The sequence below is a fragment of the Ovis aries genome, chromosome 3 (assembly GCF_016772045.2).
Source record: "Ovis aries strain OAR_USU_Benz2616 breed Rambouillet chromosome 3, ARS-UI_Ramb_v3.0, whole genome shotgun sequence".
Lineage (NCBI taxonomy): Eukaryota > Metazoa > Chordata > Mammalia > Artiodactyla > Bovidae > Ovis > Ovis aries.
Window position 1 is genome coordinate 31,421,950 of NC_056056.1, and position 17,347 is coordinate 31,439,296.

General features: G+C 52.1%; 1 protein-coding gene across 2 annotated transcripts in view; it reads left to right on the forward strand.

Moving 5' to 3' along the window:
• KLHL29 (kelch like family member 29) overlaps positions 1 to 17,347 on the forward strand; it is a 331,664-nt gene that overhangs the window by 256,335 nt on the left and 57,982 nt on the right. For both annotated transcript variants that reach the window (XM_042245841.2, XM_060411894.1), the window contains 2 exons: positions 3,925 to 4,066; positions 5,763 to 6,275. In XM_042245841.2, the coding sequence (XP_042101775.1) occupies positions 3,925 to 4,066; positions 5,763 to 6,275 (655 nt within the window). The remainder of the gene's footprint in view (positions 1 to 3,924; positions 4,067 to 5,762; positions 6,276 to 17,347) is intronic.

Here is a 17,347-nt window from a genome sequence, read left to right on the forward strand (position 1 = left end):
CACAAGTGTACAGCCTGGTGAGCAAATGATGCTCCTGGAAGGAAAGGCATGGCTGCCCCTCCAGCGGGGTCAGCCCCTCGCCCACCCCCGCTACCAGGCATCTTCACCACCTGCAGCCCTTAGTGGAGCAAGGGCCCCAGGGCAGCTCTGTAGGCAACGCGTAACTGGTTTTCCCCCAAGCTGGAAGAGCACAACCCAAGGGCCTCAGGGTGGGGCGGGGGTGGGGGCAGCTTTGTCACAGGTGGAGGTTCCCAGCTCCCCAACCAGCGGGCACCTTAGCCCTCGATGCCCCTCACAGAGGATGGGGGTCCTCAGTGTTCTTCAGCCACTGAAAGAAGCAGGATGCTGTCAGCCACCGTAAAAATGTGACCTTTGAAAATTTACAAGAGCTCAGGGTTTAAAAGCTGCTGCGTTAATGATGCATCCCATTAGCATCTCATTAAAGAGAAGCAGAGAGAAGCCTGCTCGGCCAACGATGGGCAGGGAGGGCCACGTGGAGGCACCAGGCAGGAGGAGGGCTCTCCTTGCCCACCTCTGTGCCAAGGGCCGTCATGTCATGGGAGCAAGGCTGGGAACACTGGGGAAAGGTCGGCAATGTCCTCGGTGATGGCAGTGGGAGAGGGAGAAGGGAGGCTCCCTCACCCTGCCTTCCTCTCCCCCACCCTCACCCAGGCTGGTCTCCTGGCCGGTGTCTGTGCCTTCTTGGGGTGGAGCCCCCTGGCGAGGAGAAACGAAACTCAAGGAGGCCTGGCCTTTGGAGTTCAGAGCTGGAGGTGCAGACCTGCACATGGTCCCCCTGAAACCTCCAGAGCCTGGGGACCTCGAGTCTACCTTGGGCCTGGAGCCCCACTGTAGGAGGACAGGGTTCCAGTCAGCCAAGCTGACTCACATCACCAGCTGCCACATTCTTCATCACCTGGGCATCCAGCCGCCTCCGCAAAGAGCCTCACCCGTGTGTATTTTTCTGGAGGGAGTGAAGGAGGGAATGTTCATTTATTCAATAAAATAAATAAAAAGCCCTGAACTGCACATTGCTCATAGCTTCAGAAGTTGCTAGTGCCAAGCAGAATGAGTGTCCTTATTTGTCTTTCCTAAAGAAAAGAAAAAAAATAGGCTGTTTTCCTTCTCCAGCACAACCTCTTTCTTGTAGGTAGGAACTCGCTTGTGAGAGTCAGGAAAGACGCAGGCAGACAGCAGGCCTGTTGTAGCCACAGCTCAATTGTGCCTGTGCCCCGGGCCTGCCCCTGCACCCCCAGCTTCCTACTGGAGTGCGTCTTGGGTCACAGATTGTGTAGCGGGGAGCAGACCCCCGAGGGCAGGGCTGAGCAAGTCTCAGCCACAGCGTGTCCCCAGTGCCTTGGGCAGGGCCGACCACAGAGCAGGGACCCAGTTAATTGAAGAGCAAACCAGATGACCAGCAAAGGCACAAGCGACCAGCAGGAACTCCTGAAGTTTCACAGTCTGGTTGCCTACTCCCTGGTGGCTCAGATGGTAAAGAATCTGCCTGCAATGCAGGAGAACCAGGTTTGATCCCTGGCTCGAGAAGATCCCTTGGAGAAGGGAATAGCAACCCACTGCAGTGTTTTGCCTGGAGAATTCCAAGGACAGAGGACCCAGGAGGGCTATGGGTTCTCGAAGACCTGATTGAGTGACTCACTTTTTCACTTACCCACTCTCAAGGAGAAGACCCCAGCCACCCCTCCTGGCAGCAGTGGCAGCCTCTAAGGACCAGGCCCAGGGCTCCAGGTCCACAAAGCCCTTCCCCGTCCCGTCGAGTTAACCAGGCTGGGGCCATGGATACTGATTCATTGGAGGACAAAGGGCGGCTGCAGGAGGACCTGGAAAACCAAACCTGCCTCTAGCCTGGGAGGCCTCCAGGAATTCCAGGCCTCACAGAGGAGCTGTGGCGCCCCCTACTGGCAGAAAGTGTTGTTGTATTGCCAGTGAAGGAGGGGACTGGTGAGAAGGCCAGGGGACTCCACATTCACATTTCAACCCAAAAACAGGGCCCCAAACAGGACATCACACTGGCTCCTTCCCCCCGCCCCGGTCCAGATGCCTCTTATTATGAGGGAAGCAACCTCTGCACCTCTGAGCCCACAGCACCCCGAGAGCCTGGAAATAGAGTGCTGCAGACAGGACACGCGGGAAAGCCGTCTATATAAAGACGCTGCAGATGCCAAGCTATTGTTTCCTAAATTCCCTAAGACTGTTGGTGAGGGCGGCTAAACCCCGAAGCCCCTCGCCTACCCTAAGCTCCCATCTGTCCCGCAGACAGAAATGGGACAGAGGCCTCCCTCTGATAAGGAAGCTTGTCCGCAGAATTGTTCCTCCCTCGGGAGATTCACTCTTTTCCTTTGTTCCTGCGCTGTTCACAGAAGCGAAGCATCTGAAATGCAGCCCCGAGATAAAGTGCTGCCTAATGCAATTAGCTCAGCGCAGCCTACGGTCCTAATAGGATGCGCTCCGCTCCTCCCAGCAGGCCCTGATGCAGGCGCTGTTTGTCATCTGTATTAGGCATCAGAGCCCGGCTAAGTGCGTCCACCCTCCCACCGGCCGGGACTCTTCCCGGCTTCCTGGCGAGGAGAGTCCCGCTGCTCAGCGATGCCCACAAGGGGGCGCTGCCTCCCTCCACCCCGCCAGCTGGGTCACTGAGTCAGCTTCCAGCAGGAGTCCAGAGCGCTGTGGCCTCACTGAGAGAGGCCTGCAAGTGTCCCTGGAGGCCCCTTGGGCCTCCTGTGACTGTCCCCAGTGGGTGACTGTCTGCCCAAACCCCACCTCACACTTTACCCCCAGCCTGGCTGGGCTCTGGCTACCCTCGTACAAGCTCTGGTCAGCCCTCCTGGAACCATCTCTGTTGAGACTCACCCGTCACGTCCCAGTACGAGGCTTTCCAATGCGTTTTCTGGTACTTCTTTTGTGTTTATTATAAATATTACAATTTGTAAATACTGGGAATGGCCATAGTAGACAATTTGGCCATTACAGAGGTGTAGACCAAAGGATCAAAGTGTCCCTTAATCCCTTCACCCAAGAATGACATTCCTGCTACTATTTTTCCACATTAATCCATTCCTGGATTTTTCCTTCCTGCACATACTATTTTACCCAGTGAGGTTATATGTGTGTCATTTATATCCTGCTTTTCTCATTCAACATTATTGTGTAAGCATTTTGCCATCTCCTTAGGGAGTAAGCATGATTTTTATCGACCATATAATATTCCAGGGTAAAGTGTTAGCTCAGGGAGACCAATGCTGTCCTAGCGTTTGTTTCTGCGTTGAGGTTGGTTTTCTCATTAAATACATGAATTAGTAAATGAGGTCCTGGGCAGAGAGCCTCCCTGCTTTCCATAGGGAGGAGCTGAGGGTCCCAGAGATGCTCTCTGCCTTCTGGCCTGGTGTCAGGACCTGCGCTGTCCTCCCAGGGGCCCCAGTCCTCACCTTTCCACACCTCCTCTGTGGAGTGGGACGCTGGGGGCCTTGAAGGCTGGCGTAGAGGCGGGATGGGGCCTGGCGGTAATGCCTCGGAGTCGTCCTCTCACAAGTCAGAGGCTGGGCACATGATGCTCCTGGGCCTGGACTGAGTACACAGTTGGTGCTCAACACCTGCCCATCCTTGGTTGACGTGGTTTATTAATGACCCAAGGACTGGGGGAACTTTACTTCTCACAATACAAGGCTCTCGTTCCTTTCTGGTAGCTCAGGGGATGGGGGAGGCACCAGGTTAGGTTGGGTGTTCCTGGAGGCCAGGAGCTTAGCTGAGGCCACAGCTGCTGCTACTGATCCAAGACACCCTGTGCTTCCCTTGAGGGACTGGATGCAGGGCTAGGTCTCTGCCTCTGGAGACTGCTGGAGGTTGGGCACCAGGGCAGGACTCTTGCCAGGCGGTGGGTGCTCACCCCCCTGCTCTGCTTCTTTCCAGGCCCCCGGAATCTCCAAAGCAGACAATCAGTCCCAGGGACTCACGACCAGCATCCGGTGGGGGCAGACGCCCATCAATCAGTCCACGCCTTGGGACACTGATGAGCCGCCCTCCAAACAGATGAGGGAGAGCGACAATCCAGGTGTGTACTGCAGGGTGGACAGAGACACCTACCCTCTGGCCGGGGTGGGGGGAGGTGTCTGAGACCTCCTGGGTGGCCCAGCTCCTCAGCAGGTCCTGAGCCATGGCCTGCAGCAGCCCGGACCTCAGGCTGTGTCAGGGACAGGGAGGAGGGGCAGGAGGTGTGTGACTGTGTGTAATTCCCTGGGCTGTGTCTCCATCCCTTTCTCTGCTGCTCAAGAAAATACTGGGAAGAACAAGGCAGAGAGAATGACATATGAGTGACTGAATCTGCTTTAAGTTATTTTGGTTAGTCATTCCCAAGCCTCAGTACTCTGATTCATAAATCTCCAAAGTCATCCATCCAGTGAGGTCTTGCTTTGCCAACAGTTATATGAGAACTGAGAGAGGTTCCACTCACTGGGAACTGGGGGTTTATCGCCTCCTATAGCATCTCAGGCCTTCTTTGGACAGCTCCAACCATAACAAAAACCTTCCTTGTTATCTCCCATTGATCCCAGGCCTCCCCTTGGGATACACAAAACATGTGAGCTTGGCCATTCACACCACAGCCTTACAGATATCTAAAGACCCCCATTCATCCCCCTCCAAGTCTTCTGCAGGAGGAAGACCCTGTATCCTTCAGCCATGCCCTCAAGCCCAGTCCCTTCACCTTCCTTGGCATTGTTCCTCTCTTTGCATCCCTCAGAACCCAACACACAGAAACCATGAGTGATCTGCTGCACCTTCTTCACTCAACCCCTCTACCTGGATGATTGCAGCCTCACCTCACTTCCACTCTGCTGGTAACCACATTACATGATCTCTCAACAGTAAGACCCCAAAGCTGTCCAGGTGGCTACTCTGTCTATTTCCTCCCAATCTGGCTTAAGCAGCTGGGTGTGGGGGACCCAAGAGCAAGACCACATCCATATCTTCCTGCATGACTCTTAGCATCTTTTCCTGCTTATATTGCTGACCTGTGCCTAGCCCTCCCAACATGTCACCTGCAGACTTGGTCATACATCTTCCATTCCATCATCCAAATCACTGATAGAAAAGGTGAGCACGTCACTAGAGACCTCCCTTTACACCTCCAGCACCCTCTGGGCCATTAGCCAGCTCATGAGTCAATTGCTTCTGTGGCTCTGCCTCCCTATATGTTCACCATGGAGTTATCCAAGGTTTCACCAACTGTGCTCTGAAGTTCTGATGTGTTTTTCCAGGCTTGCTTACTAGTCCTGCAGAGGACTGAGTGTCAGAAGGCATGCCTTATCCTTAAGACACCAGATTAGCTCACAGTGACACCACCTCCTACTCTACAGGCTTGGAAACAAGCCCCCTTAGCAGCCCATTCTAGAATTTTGCTGGCACTGCTTCACGGACACCTGTCAGCTTCTAGTTTTCTCCAGCCTCTCTCATTATCAAAATTGGGGGCCTCATTCTGTGTGTCATCTCATTGCTCACAGCAGCTCTGTGAAGTTGGCAGACGAGGAACCTACTCATGGAAGGCTTTGCCTAAGATCACTCAGCTAGTGAGGGCCGACCCAGCGGGGCTTCATCGAATCACGGATTCCTAGGCTGTGAGCTCCAAGGATGCAGGCTCCTTGCTCACCTCTCTGACCCCAGCACTCGGCCCAGGGCTGGAGGCAGTTGGTCGGTGTTTGGTGAGTGAATTGTGTAACTGGCAGATGACATCTCTCCCATTTCCCTTGCAGGCACAGGGCCATGGGTGACCACGGTGGCCGCCGGGAGCCAGCCTGCCCTGATTGCACACTCCTATGGAGTGGCCCAGCCTCCCACCTTCAGCCCGGCGGTGAACGTCCAGGCCCCGGTCATCGGGGTGACCCCCTCACTGCCTCCCCATGTGGGGCCCCAGCTCCCGCTGATGCCAGGCCACTACTCACTCCCACAGCCGCCCTCCCAGCCTCTGAGCAGCGTGGTGGTCAACATGCCCGCCCAGGCCCTGTACGCCAGCCCACAGCCCCTGGCTGTCTCCACACTGCCCGGCGTTGGGCAGGTGGCCCGCCCGGGACCCACCGCCGTGGGCAACGGCCACATGGCAGGGCCCCTGCTGCCTCCACCGCTGCCGGCCCAGCCGTCTGCCACTCTTCCCAGCGGTGCCCCGGCCACCAACGGGCCCCCCACGTCAGAATCGGCCCATGGGCTACAGATGCTGCGGACCATTGGCGTGGGGAAGTATGAGTTCACGGACCCTGGGCACCCCAAAGGTAAGTCCTGCTGCCCACATACTGCTGTGTGCCTCACCCATGCCCCCGTGTGTGGTCACCACCACAGCGTGCACAGGAGCCTGGCTCCTGGGGCCCTGCTCCCCGGCAGTCCTTCACTGCTTCAATCCAGGCTGCAGTGGGGCCTCCCTGCCCGGGACAGCTGGGTCTTAGACCGGGGAGGCAGAGGGGAAGGTGGAGGACAGGACAAGGAAGGCAGGGAAACGTGGGTAGACAAGCAGAGGAGGGCGGGGAGAGCCTGCCGAGTTCAGGGCCTTTCGTCTTCAGCCTGAGCCCTGGCCCATTCTCTCATCTGACCCAAGGCCAGGCCACAGGCAGCATGAGCAGGAAGCCTCCTCTTAGGTCCCCCTAGAACAGTCCCTTCGTGGGCCTTCTCCATTTTCCACTCATAAGGACAGTCAGAACATGAATTGGCTGTGTGCCCATCCCCCTACCCCCGGAAAAGTACCCATTGCTGAGCGTTGGATGAGAGCAGCTCAGGGGTCTGAAGTGAGGCCCAGAAGACCCCCACCACCACCTCCCCGGCCCATCCTGAGACAGCTAAATGTTTGGTTTTGAGAACCCATGGGTGGTTCCGTGAGACCCCAAGAAAGAGCACCTCCAGCCTTGGCCTTCATTTAACCCCCTTCCCCAGGACCCGTTTTCATTCCAGATCCTTGAGAACAGAGCTGGGGGAGGGAAGACACCAGAATATGGTTCTAGGCTGGGCCCCGGCGCGAGGCTTAGAGCAGAGGGTGTCAGCAAACCAGCCTCACTCTTGACCAGACTGAGGGGTCTGGCAGCTGGGATGCAGAGCATCTGGGAGAACCTGAGGCTGCAGCTAAGTCTGGGGGAACGGAGGAGGGGGGGGCGGCGGGGAGAGCTTACATACCCCTAGACTCACCCATCCCCTCAAGGTCCACTCCTGCTGAATGGAAAGGCAGGGAAGCCAGGCCTGGACCCACGTGTGGACAAGAGGGTGCATAATGGGTGGTCTGCCCTGCTGGGCTTCCAGGCTCCCTCTGAAAGAGGAGTAGATGGTCTAGAAGTGTGAACCTCAGGCGAGACACCTCAGCCTCCCAACTTACGAACCCTGAGATGGGGAGGGGGGCTGCAGACCAAAGTCTTAGCAGAGTAAGGGCTCCAACCAGCCATTCTCATCCAGCCTGCCCTCCTGAATCTCTATCTTTGTCCCTGTGAGCAATTTCTAGGCCTTGTCAAGCGTCCCAACAACAAAGCCGTGTCTAGATCTCTGTCGGGTTTAATTCCCAATCTGATTGAGTCCTGACTGCCTTTGTTTTGAAAATCAGTACTAGTTTTAAATGAGAAAATTACATCTAAATTTTGGTAAACTCTTGCTTTGTTTAAGATCTTTTTTAAAAAACTGACTACATTATTTTTTGATTTGGTTTTTTTGTTTGTTTGAATTGTTTTGGTTAAGCTCCTTCTCCCTTTGGAAAAAAAAAAGTACCCACAGTTTTTATGCCACCAACGGTGACACACTGGGTACTGGGTGTCCGGTTACTCCCAAGGCTGTGCCAAGGCCTGAGACACTGGGAGGGTTTCCATCTCCTCCCATCAGGTGGGGGGAGGAGGGTGTGTCCACCCCACCCTCACCCCATCCCAGGGAAGCTCCTAGAACCGATGAAGTTCTTGCTGCCTTGCCAGTTTCAGGCATCCCCCCAGGAAAAGGTGTTGGTTCTGTGCAAAAAGGTAACTGGCCCAGACAGGACCGGTTCCTGGTTTAGGTCTTAACATAGAGCTGGGATCCACCCCATACCCCGCCCCCTGAAGCTGCCAGGAGTAGGCACATCTGATCATAAGGCATCTGAGTTCATAAGATCATGAAGCTGTAGGTGGTCAAGGCAGGTCCCTGCTGAGCTCCTGTTCATGCTGGGCCTGCAGGCCCTGCAGAGCCACGCCTGTAACATCTTGTGGGATCAGACAGCATGAACCATCCTCTATCGTGGGCCTGAGCCCACAGACAGGAAGGAGGAAACCCCTGGTGGGGTTTGCTCTTCCAGCCACTGGTGTGAATTCCGTGCCAGGCCTGGGGATGCTGTGGGCCTAGAAAGTGTTCACAGCCCCACCTTCTGGGGAGCCAACTAGATTCTCCCAGCTCCAGCTGCTGACCTGTCCATCACACCAACTTCCATAGTTCTCCAGTGAGCTGGCTGATCCCCCAGAAATTACATTGAACTCGCTTCTCTATTTACGGCCCTCGTCAGCTGATTTCTCCCCCCAGTATTTGCAGCGAAGAAAGACAATGAAGCCTGCACACACAAATGCCTCCCAACTCAAGCCTGGGTGGGTTTTTTTCTTTCTTCCTTTTTTTTTAAGGTAATTTCTCCTTTCATTTCTAATCTTAAAAGCCTTTATTGCTAAAGCTATAATTTATCTGTCAGATCTAATGTCAAACAACTGCATATTTTTTAAAATAAGAAACCCGAATTTTGAAACCAAATCTTTGAAACTTGCTATGTGAGAATCATCTTCCTGACAAGCCCACGTGGGTTTGGATTTGGGTCACTTTTAATTTTGCCCCTAGGGATTTTACATCTCCGAAGTCCAATTGATTTCACACTCCTAAATGACAGGCAGCTGGCTCCAAGCAGGAACCAGGAGGCCCTGCATGAGAACATCAACACTACTCAGAACTCTACTTTAAAAAAAAAGAACTTTCCTTTTCTCCTGTTCTCTGTCTGAAAGCTTGCCGGGTATTATAATAAGATCCACCATAGAACTCCTTGAGATCTAGCTCATTAAAGTCCCACGATTTTCCCTACTATTGTTTGACGTGACAACCTGGTCTCTCGCGGAACTGAGTAATTACGAAAAGATCTCCTCCATGAAGAACAGGTCTTGCCAGCCAAAAGGATGGGCCACTGGTATTTTTAGACTTCATTAGTGCCCTGATTTTAAATTTCACATTTTGTTTCTTGTAATTATCTTCCCATCGACTGAGTTGAAATTTCAGTTGGGACTCTGTTAGTGTGCCTTCCCAGAAAAGGTGTTGGGGCTTTCATTTAAAACTTCACCAGTTGAAAAATACAGGTGGTGTGGAAATGCATTTTGATTTGCAATAGGTCAAGCGATTGTCTCTCATCTCTGACTAGAGAAGCCAGTTTGCATGCAGCTCCCTGTAATGAATGTTATTTCAATGCATTGTGTGCCTATAGATTTTTTCTTAAGAAACTTGAGATAAACCTCCTTTCTTTCTCGAAGAACAATTTGGGGTGGGAGGAATCTGTAGGATTTCTTTTTTTCTTAAGATTATATATTGAAAGCTAATTAAATTTTATGTGTGCAAAGTGATAAAGGGGGGGATGAAGATTTAGTTCTACTCGAATCCTGTTAGAAAATACCTGAGCCGTTTGTTGGTCTTGTTGCTTTGCACCCCTGAGCTGGTCCACAGGCAGAGGTGGTGACCAGCATCAGACCTTGTGCACCAGCGAAGTCCAGTGTCTCTGCACCGGTACCGCATGAACCCAGCTATGTGTGTGTCACCGCAGAGGTGCAGGCTACTGCTATCATTCTTTCTAGCCCCTACCTTCCTCCATGAAGGACTTCCCATGGCCAGGAGGGTGACCAGAGGCCCTTGAATGCCCCAAACACTGGACCTAGTGGTGAGCTGCAGAAAGGCTGCTGTAATTTCATCTGCATGTCCAGGGAGAGAGAAGCCAGGCTGCAACTGTCCCCTCTGGCTTCTGGACCAAAAAGAAAGTCCAAGTTGATCAGAAGTGAAGAGGCTTATCTCTTTTGGCTTTAGATTTCATAGGCCCCAGGTGAAGGGCCATGAGGGTTCTCAGGGCTGGGGAGTCCTGTAGTAGGTGTGTGGGAAGCCCCTTCCTATGGGTTTTGCATCTCCTCCCATTTCACCCTTGCCTCCGAACCTCCACACCATGGAGCTCTGTCTATCCTCTGCCATCTTCTATTTGGACAGCAGTTGCCCCAGCCTCCACAAGGGGCAAAGACAGGATCCAGGAAAGGGACTTGGAGGCAGAGTGGACAGCTGTGTGACTGCAGCAAGACTTCTAACCTCCATGAGCCTTCCTTGCCTCATCTTGAAAATGGGATGACAGTGCCACAATCATCAGGCAGAGAGGAGAAGTGAATGAGATCACAGGCTTGACCGTACTGTGCAGAGCACTGTGCCCACTTATCACCAACCCGGTTGCTCCTGCTAACAGAGGCCCCAGGTTTGGGGATTTTAGCAGAGAGAGAAGCTGGCAAAGACACAGAAAGCAGGGCCTCTGCCCCAGTGCAGAGGAGATGGGAGGAGCCCAAGCTTGTTCATGGGGCTGCCAGCCCCTGGTCAAGCTGCCTAACAGGAATGCTGTGTCCCCATCCCTAAGAGGGAGTGGGATGAGTCACCTTCCTCGCCCCCAGCCCTGGTGTTCAGCATCAATCTCATCTCTCCCTGCATCAGCCTCTAACACACTAGGGCAACTGACTCCCTTAATAACAGATTCTAGAAGAAGCTGGGTATGCAGGATAAAGCTGTCTGCCCACACACAGTTAGCCCAGAGGCACAAATGTCCCAACTGACATCACCTTGCCGCAGACCTGCTCTTCCTATCTCTGTCTCAGAAATGATACCTTGAATCCATGCCGGAGTTTAGACTCCAAACCCATGGTCTTCCTTATACCCTTATGCGCTGAGTCTGGAAACTCCTTTGATTCTGCCTCCTCTAAATTGATCCTCTCCTCTCAGTCTCCATGCCCTCCTTTCAGACCAGCATCACTCCAGGCCTGCGTCAATGGCCTCAACAGTACAACCCCTCCCGTCCAGGGTCCATGCTACAGCCAGAGTGATCATTTCAAAACACAGGTCTGGTTCTGTTACTCCCTGCCGAATGCCTCTAACGGCCCCATTGCTCTCAGGACAGAGTCCAACCCTTAACACGGTGCTCCAGCATCCAGTTCCTGCCTGCCTGCCTCCCAGCTTCATCTCTCACCGTCTCTCATCACTCTGCTAGCAAGCTGCCCTGTAGCCATTCCTCAGTCTGGGTTCTCTCCTGTCCAGCTCTGCTCTGGGCCTTGGCTGAGCACTTATGATAAAGTTTGCCTGTTCTGGGTCATTCTCCCAACTAGACTGTGAGGTCCTGGGTTGGGGGCCGGCACAGACTCCACCCCATTCCACCCCACTTTCCAAGCCAGTACCTGGCACTAAACAGTGAAGAGTTAGAGGAATGAAGGCATAGAACACTGGGATGGGAATTATCCAGTGAAGTTCTGTGACTTCTCTGCAGCTGCCTCCTCCCTTTGTATGGTGAAAACAGGTTAGTACTTGAGGGTCAAGACATGCAGTCTATGTGAGACTATGTGAGACAAGTCTATGTGAGACTTCCTTTTGTAGCTTCCTGGTCCCCCCATCCCTGCCCCATACTTCTGGGAACAGAAGTCCATCTGTTTCAAAACTCCTCCTGTAGCCAAGCATCTCCACCAAAATATTAATCCTTACCCCCAGAGCATATGGGAACTGAAACTCTGCCTCAGTTTCTTCATCTGTAAAAGGGGGGTAAAAAATAGAATCTGCTTCTTACAGTTGTGAGGATTAAGCAATTTATTTTACATAAAGCCCTTAGGATAGTGCCTAGCCCTTTGTAATTACATATAAAAGTGTTTCCTATGATGATGGTACAGGACCATCCTTCAATGTCCATGGCCTTTTAGAAACCCAGGGGAATGTGAAAAAGTAAAGACCAGTTTGCCTTCCAGAGTCTTAGGAGATTGTGTTAACATCATGATGTTTGAAGCACCTAGTTCCCAGAGGTCCACTTTGTACAAGAGAAAATTACCTTCTCTCATTGTAACATTTTACAATCCCCTACCATCACCATAACAACCAGAGGGAACCAGCCCATTGCTGGGAACCTCCTCCTAATTCCAGGAGCTATTTGTCTTGGGAGGACTCCTCCTAATGACCCATAGGGGCTCTCAGCATCCTTTGATGTTCAGCTTGATATTGGGGGTGCCCAAAGCACTGCAGGGGTCCTCCCCCATGGCCATACCAATAGATGGGACAAATAGAATTATGTCACTCCTGCAGACAAAACAACCAAGGCTGTAGGTGAAGGGTGTGAGGAGCATGTGGCTGGCAGCATGAAAGGTGGCCAGAAGCCCAGGTCCTGCACCAGACTGCTTGGGTGGAATTCAAATTCCACTACCCACTAATCCAATGAACTTGGCTAGAAACCTGGCATCTCTAAGCCTCTAAGTTATCTGTAACACAGAGATAGTAATAGTGCCATCTTCTTAGACCTGCTTTAAGGATTTAACAGTGTATGTGGAGACTAACCATGGTGCCTGGCACATAGTATGCTTGCAATAACGTTAGCTGTTGTTATCACTACCACTACTACAAAGTCTAAAGAATGCTGGGTCGTGGGGCAGGGAATACTGTCTGAAGCACCGTTGGCTCAGGATCTCCATTATTATTAAAGCAAAGTTGTCCAAAACATTCTCCCAGCTCTGACTGACACGACACTCAACACAGACCTGGAACCAAACCCACAGTCCTGCCATCATGATGACTTTCCCCTTTCCAGCCCCCACCCCAACACACACGCTCCCCCAGGAAATAAGTGTCTCAGAGCCTATGGAATCTGAAAGTCCATCTCATCTCCATGAGGTCTTTCCCCCTCTCCTGCCCCCAGCCTGCCACAGAAGGCCCTCCTGTCTTCATAGGGCTCTGTCCTCAAGGGATTTGTGAATCATTAATTGGAGGATTGTCCAGGGCTTAACGGTTTTGTTAACAGATCATTTGACAATGAATGAACCAGGCAAGTGGAGAATGCAGCACCGCAGTCAGACCACCCAGCGATGGTGTCATGCTTGGAGCAGGCAGTGGGCCCTGAGCCCCAGCCTTCATTTGTCCCTCTCGGGGCCCCGCTGCTCAACAGAGCACCGGCAGAGCGATGTGCCCTAGGCCCCTTCTCAGTGAGCCAGGAGTGGTACATGGGCTTTCAGCCCCAAATCTCCACTGAGCATCTTCCAGTTCAGAAATCCCACTCTGGCCCTAACTGCCTGACAGGCAGGGCGAGAGGAGTCCAGACACCGACTGGAATGGGGTGGTGGGGGAGGCTCTTCAAGTGGGAGCCAAGGGAGAAAACGTTTCCAGTCCTGGGATTTCAGAAAAGGATGGTGATCCACAGCAGGAAGCCAGCTGCCAGGGTCCCAAGCCCTGTCTTCTCTCAGAAGTTGTGACCCAAGCAGACAGCAAGCAGGAATGACCACTAGGTTCTGCATCACTGACTCTCAGAAGCCACTGACAGGCTCCAGCCACGTTACTTCCCTCCCTACTGCAACACGAGGTGTTCACTGAGCAACTAGGGGGATTCCCCGGTGGCTCAGTGGTGAAGAACCCTCCCGCCAGTGCAGGAGACTCACCCTTGGGTCAGAAGGATCCCCTGGAGAAGGAAACGGCAACCCTCTCCAGTATTCTGGGGAATGCCCTGGACAGAGAAGTCTGGCGGGCTACTGTCCACGGGGTCGCAAAAGAGTCAGACGGGACTTAGTGACTGAACAACTATGTGTGTGTAGTATTAGGTACCTACTGTGTGCTGAGTCCACACTTGGCTTCTCCCAGGCACAAGAGGCATGCCCCATGCAGGTCTCAGCTCCTGCTGAGCCTGAGGTCCTGTGATCATGTCCGCAAGGTTTCAAACACCATGTTGGGTGCTGGGAGGGATGGAGTTCTCCCTGGAAGAGCCTGAATTCCACTTGGAGGGGGATAGAGGGGTAGTAATAAGAGCTAAGGGGCTGGAAAAGAGAGGTCAGTGTGGACTGAGCCTTTAAAGGCAGTTGAAATGATTCAGAGAAGGAAGCGGAAGGCAGGTAGTTCCACAGACACCAGCTCTTAGGAAGAAGGCCTGAGATAAGAGCCAGGGACCCAGAATCATCACTTCAGTTCCACAGAGTTACACACACACACACACATCTACCCAAATGGTCCTCAGTGCCCATCCTGATCAAGGACAGGTTCAACTAGTGGTTTATGCTGATTCACACCCATGAAATTCATTCTCTGAACCCTTGACACATAAGGTCCAGAAAGCCTGGGCTTTGCTTGGGCTTCCCAGAAGTTCTCTTTACCTCTCGCCATCAGTGATAGCACAGTAAGGGTCCATGATCTTGGGCAAGTTCAATTCCTCAGTCCCCATGCCATTCTGGTCTTATAAGGTGAAGACCTCTTGGTCTCCAGGGGCTTTCCTCTGGGAAGGAAGCACTTCAGGGTCATTAGCTTCCAACTGGGAAATTGATGCACACTCAGGATCCAGGAAGTCTTGGTAAACATCTTTCTCCTATCGTAACAGATGTTAATGGCAAGTTTCCTGTGGCCTGATTACTATTCAAACAACCAACATGTGCCATCTTGCTAGGAAAGGCATGTCCTGTCGGGCTGGCCCCTAGGGCTTTTTAGTTCAGTTTTCAAGGTTAGAGATGAGTTTCAAAAAGGGGAGAGCTGGGCAGGTCTGGCGTGCCTGCTGCCTCTTCCCCAGGCATAGGAAGGCAGCAGTACCCCAAACTGTGAGACTGTGGCACACACCTGGCTCAACAACAAATGACTCAGTTACAACTACATTCCATTCAGGAGCATGCTTACTAGTCTAGAAACTGAAAATGTGAAAATAATACAGGCATAGTAGGTTAGGAACACAAAACATCATGTCAGTTGCTTGAAGCAAACAATGGCCAAAAGGTTGCCATCTATTGAAACTGTTGTCATTGCCTATTTTCTTAGTGTAACTCTCTTTAAAACCTGTATCTTAGAGGGAAGCCCAAGCATTTTCAGTGCAGCACCAGAATGTTCTTTGCCTTGTAGCTCTCCCTGCAGGGTTTTGGGTGACCAAGTACAGCACCGTTGACCGTCTTGTTTTGCCCACTGGCTTCTCACTGCCTTTTCCTCCCCTCTTCCCAGTGACCACTCAATGCTCTCATGGATCAGTGTCTCAGACCCAGGCCCAACACACACCCTAGGCAAACACCAATTAGTTTTTACCACTTTCTGCAGGACCAATGTCATGGGCTATATGTTAGTCAGATACTACAGACTGACTCAACAGAAGTTAATTTTCCCACAGTTCCGAAGGCTGAAAATCCAAAATCAGGGTGCCCACAGGTTTTCTAGCGAAACCTCTCCCCTTGGCTTGCAGATGGCCGTCTTCTCAGTGTCCACATGTGGCCTTTCCTCTGTGCATGGGCTCCTGGAATCTCTTCTTATAAAGTCATATTCGATTAGAGCCCTATCCTATGCTCTCACTTAACCTTAAATCCCTCCTCAAAGGCCCTGTCTCTAAATATAGTCACACTGAGGGTTAGGGTTTCAACATAACAATTTGGGGAAGACGGACCTTCCCAGGTGGCGCTAGTGGTAAAGAACCTGCCTGCCATTGCAGGAGATGTAAGAGACTCGGGTTTAATCCCAGAGTCAGGAAGATCCCCTGGAGGAGAACATGGCAACCCACTCCAGTATTCTTACCTGGAGAATGCCATGAACAGAGGAGTCTGGCGGGCCACAGTCCACAGGGTTGCATAGACTTGGATATGACTGAGGCAACCTAGCAGCAGCAGGACACGATTCAGTCTGTAGCAGGCTATATATATATATATCAGTCGAGCTGGCAAATGGAAAGGGTAGCCCCTCACCACAGCAAAGTTACTTACATGACAGTTACAATGTAACCGCATGTATTTTCAATGCTTGACACTCATTTGAACTTTTTAATCGATTTACTATTATCATTTTTACCAGTTTAACTTTAAGCCACTCACTCTATTCCTTATCCACTGAGCACTGTCTGTATTTTCCACTGTTAGAATCATCCATATTTGGGGTTAATTTTTTATTTCTGTAGAACCTTCATGCTGGGAGGGATCTCAGAGCCATCCAGCAGAAGCAAGAATCTGCCCTCCACCGCTGGGGACTAAGCCAGGCCACTTACAGCTCGATGGTTTATTAAATGGTCAAGAGCTGTCTTCCTGTAACTTCCATGCTCTGCCCTCTGGGCCCATCAGGGCAAAGCTGGCTCCTGTTCTCCATGACAGCCCTTCAGATTCGTGATGGTGGCAGAATTTCCTTTTCTACAAATATCTCCAGTGACCTCAGCGGTTCATCCTAGGTGTCCTTTGGTCCTTTACCATGCTGGAGTCCTCCCTAATCATGCTTCAGCTTGTCAAAGCACCTCTTAAAGGGACACCAGGCAACGGTCTCCCCCTTGGTCCTGAGCATCACACTGCACATAGTCTAACTTTTCTATAAAAATCATGATTTATTTGTATAAAACACACTCATACACACCCAGGCACACACACACCCTCCAACTTCCAAGTTAAGAGAAAAGAAAAAACCACCTCACAAAAATCCTCCTGTCCACTCCACCAAATCTTAAGGGTCTCTTCCCTCCTCTTTCTCATCAAGGTTGGGGTTACAGATCATTACTCTTTATAGAGCTCCCCTTTCCTATACCCTTTGCCCCCCAGTCTTGGCCGTAGCAGAAAGCTGACCTTTCCACTGAGTTTTCAAAATTATTTCCTCTAGAGACTAGGGGTTAGATGTATCTCAGCCCAGCCTCTCCACACCTACCTCACAGCTGTGCTTTCCCCCAAGCGCTCATCACCTGCCCCTCCTTTAGTGGGAATTTACTCCCAAGCAACACTATCCCCCTCCTTTCCACCCGCTGCCCCTCCCCCAGGATGGTGAATGTCAGCGTAGAATATTATCTTAAAGGTCATTTAGAGACCCGCCACTCCCTCAGTTACAGGTGGGGAAACTCAGGTTCAGAGGTGTCACCGAGATATGACAAGGCACCGCCTCTAGCAAATTTCCTGTGACCACCCCCAGTCGCTAGGAACCTCTGCTGCTAGGAGTTCGCTCTAGAAGTTTCTCTCTCCCTGCAGACTGAACACCACTTGGAGTCAGGCCCAGCGTCTGCCTGGATGCACTGGGCTGGAACACCGTGCCTCTCCAGAATCCACCTGGGGGGGTACACACTGCCTGGCACACACAGCCCACAGGAGTGCTGTGCTGGCTGGCAGCTCCACCAGGCCCGAATGAGAGGAAGGGGAGGGAC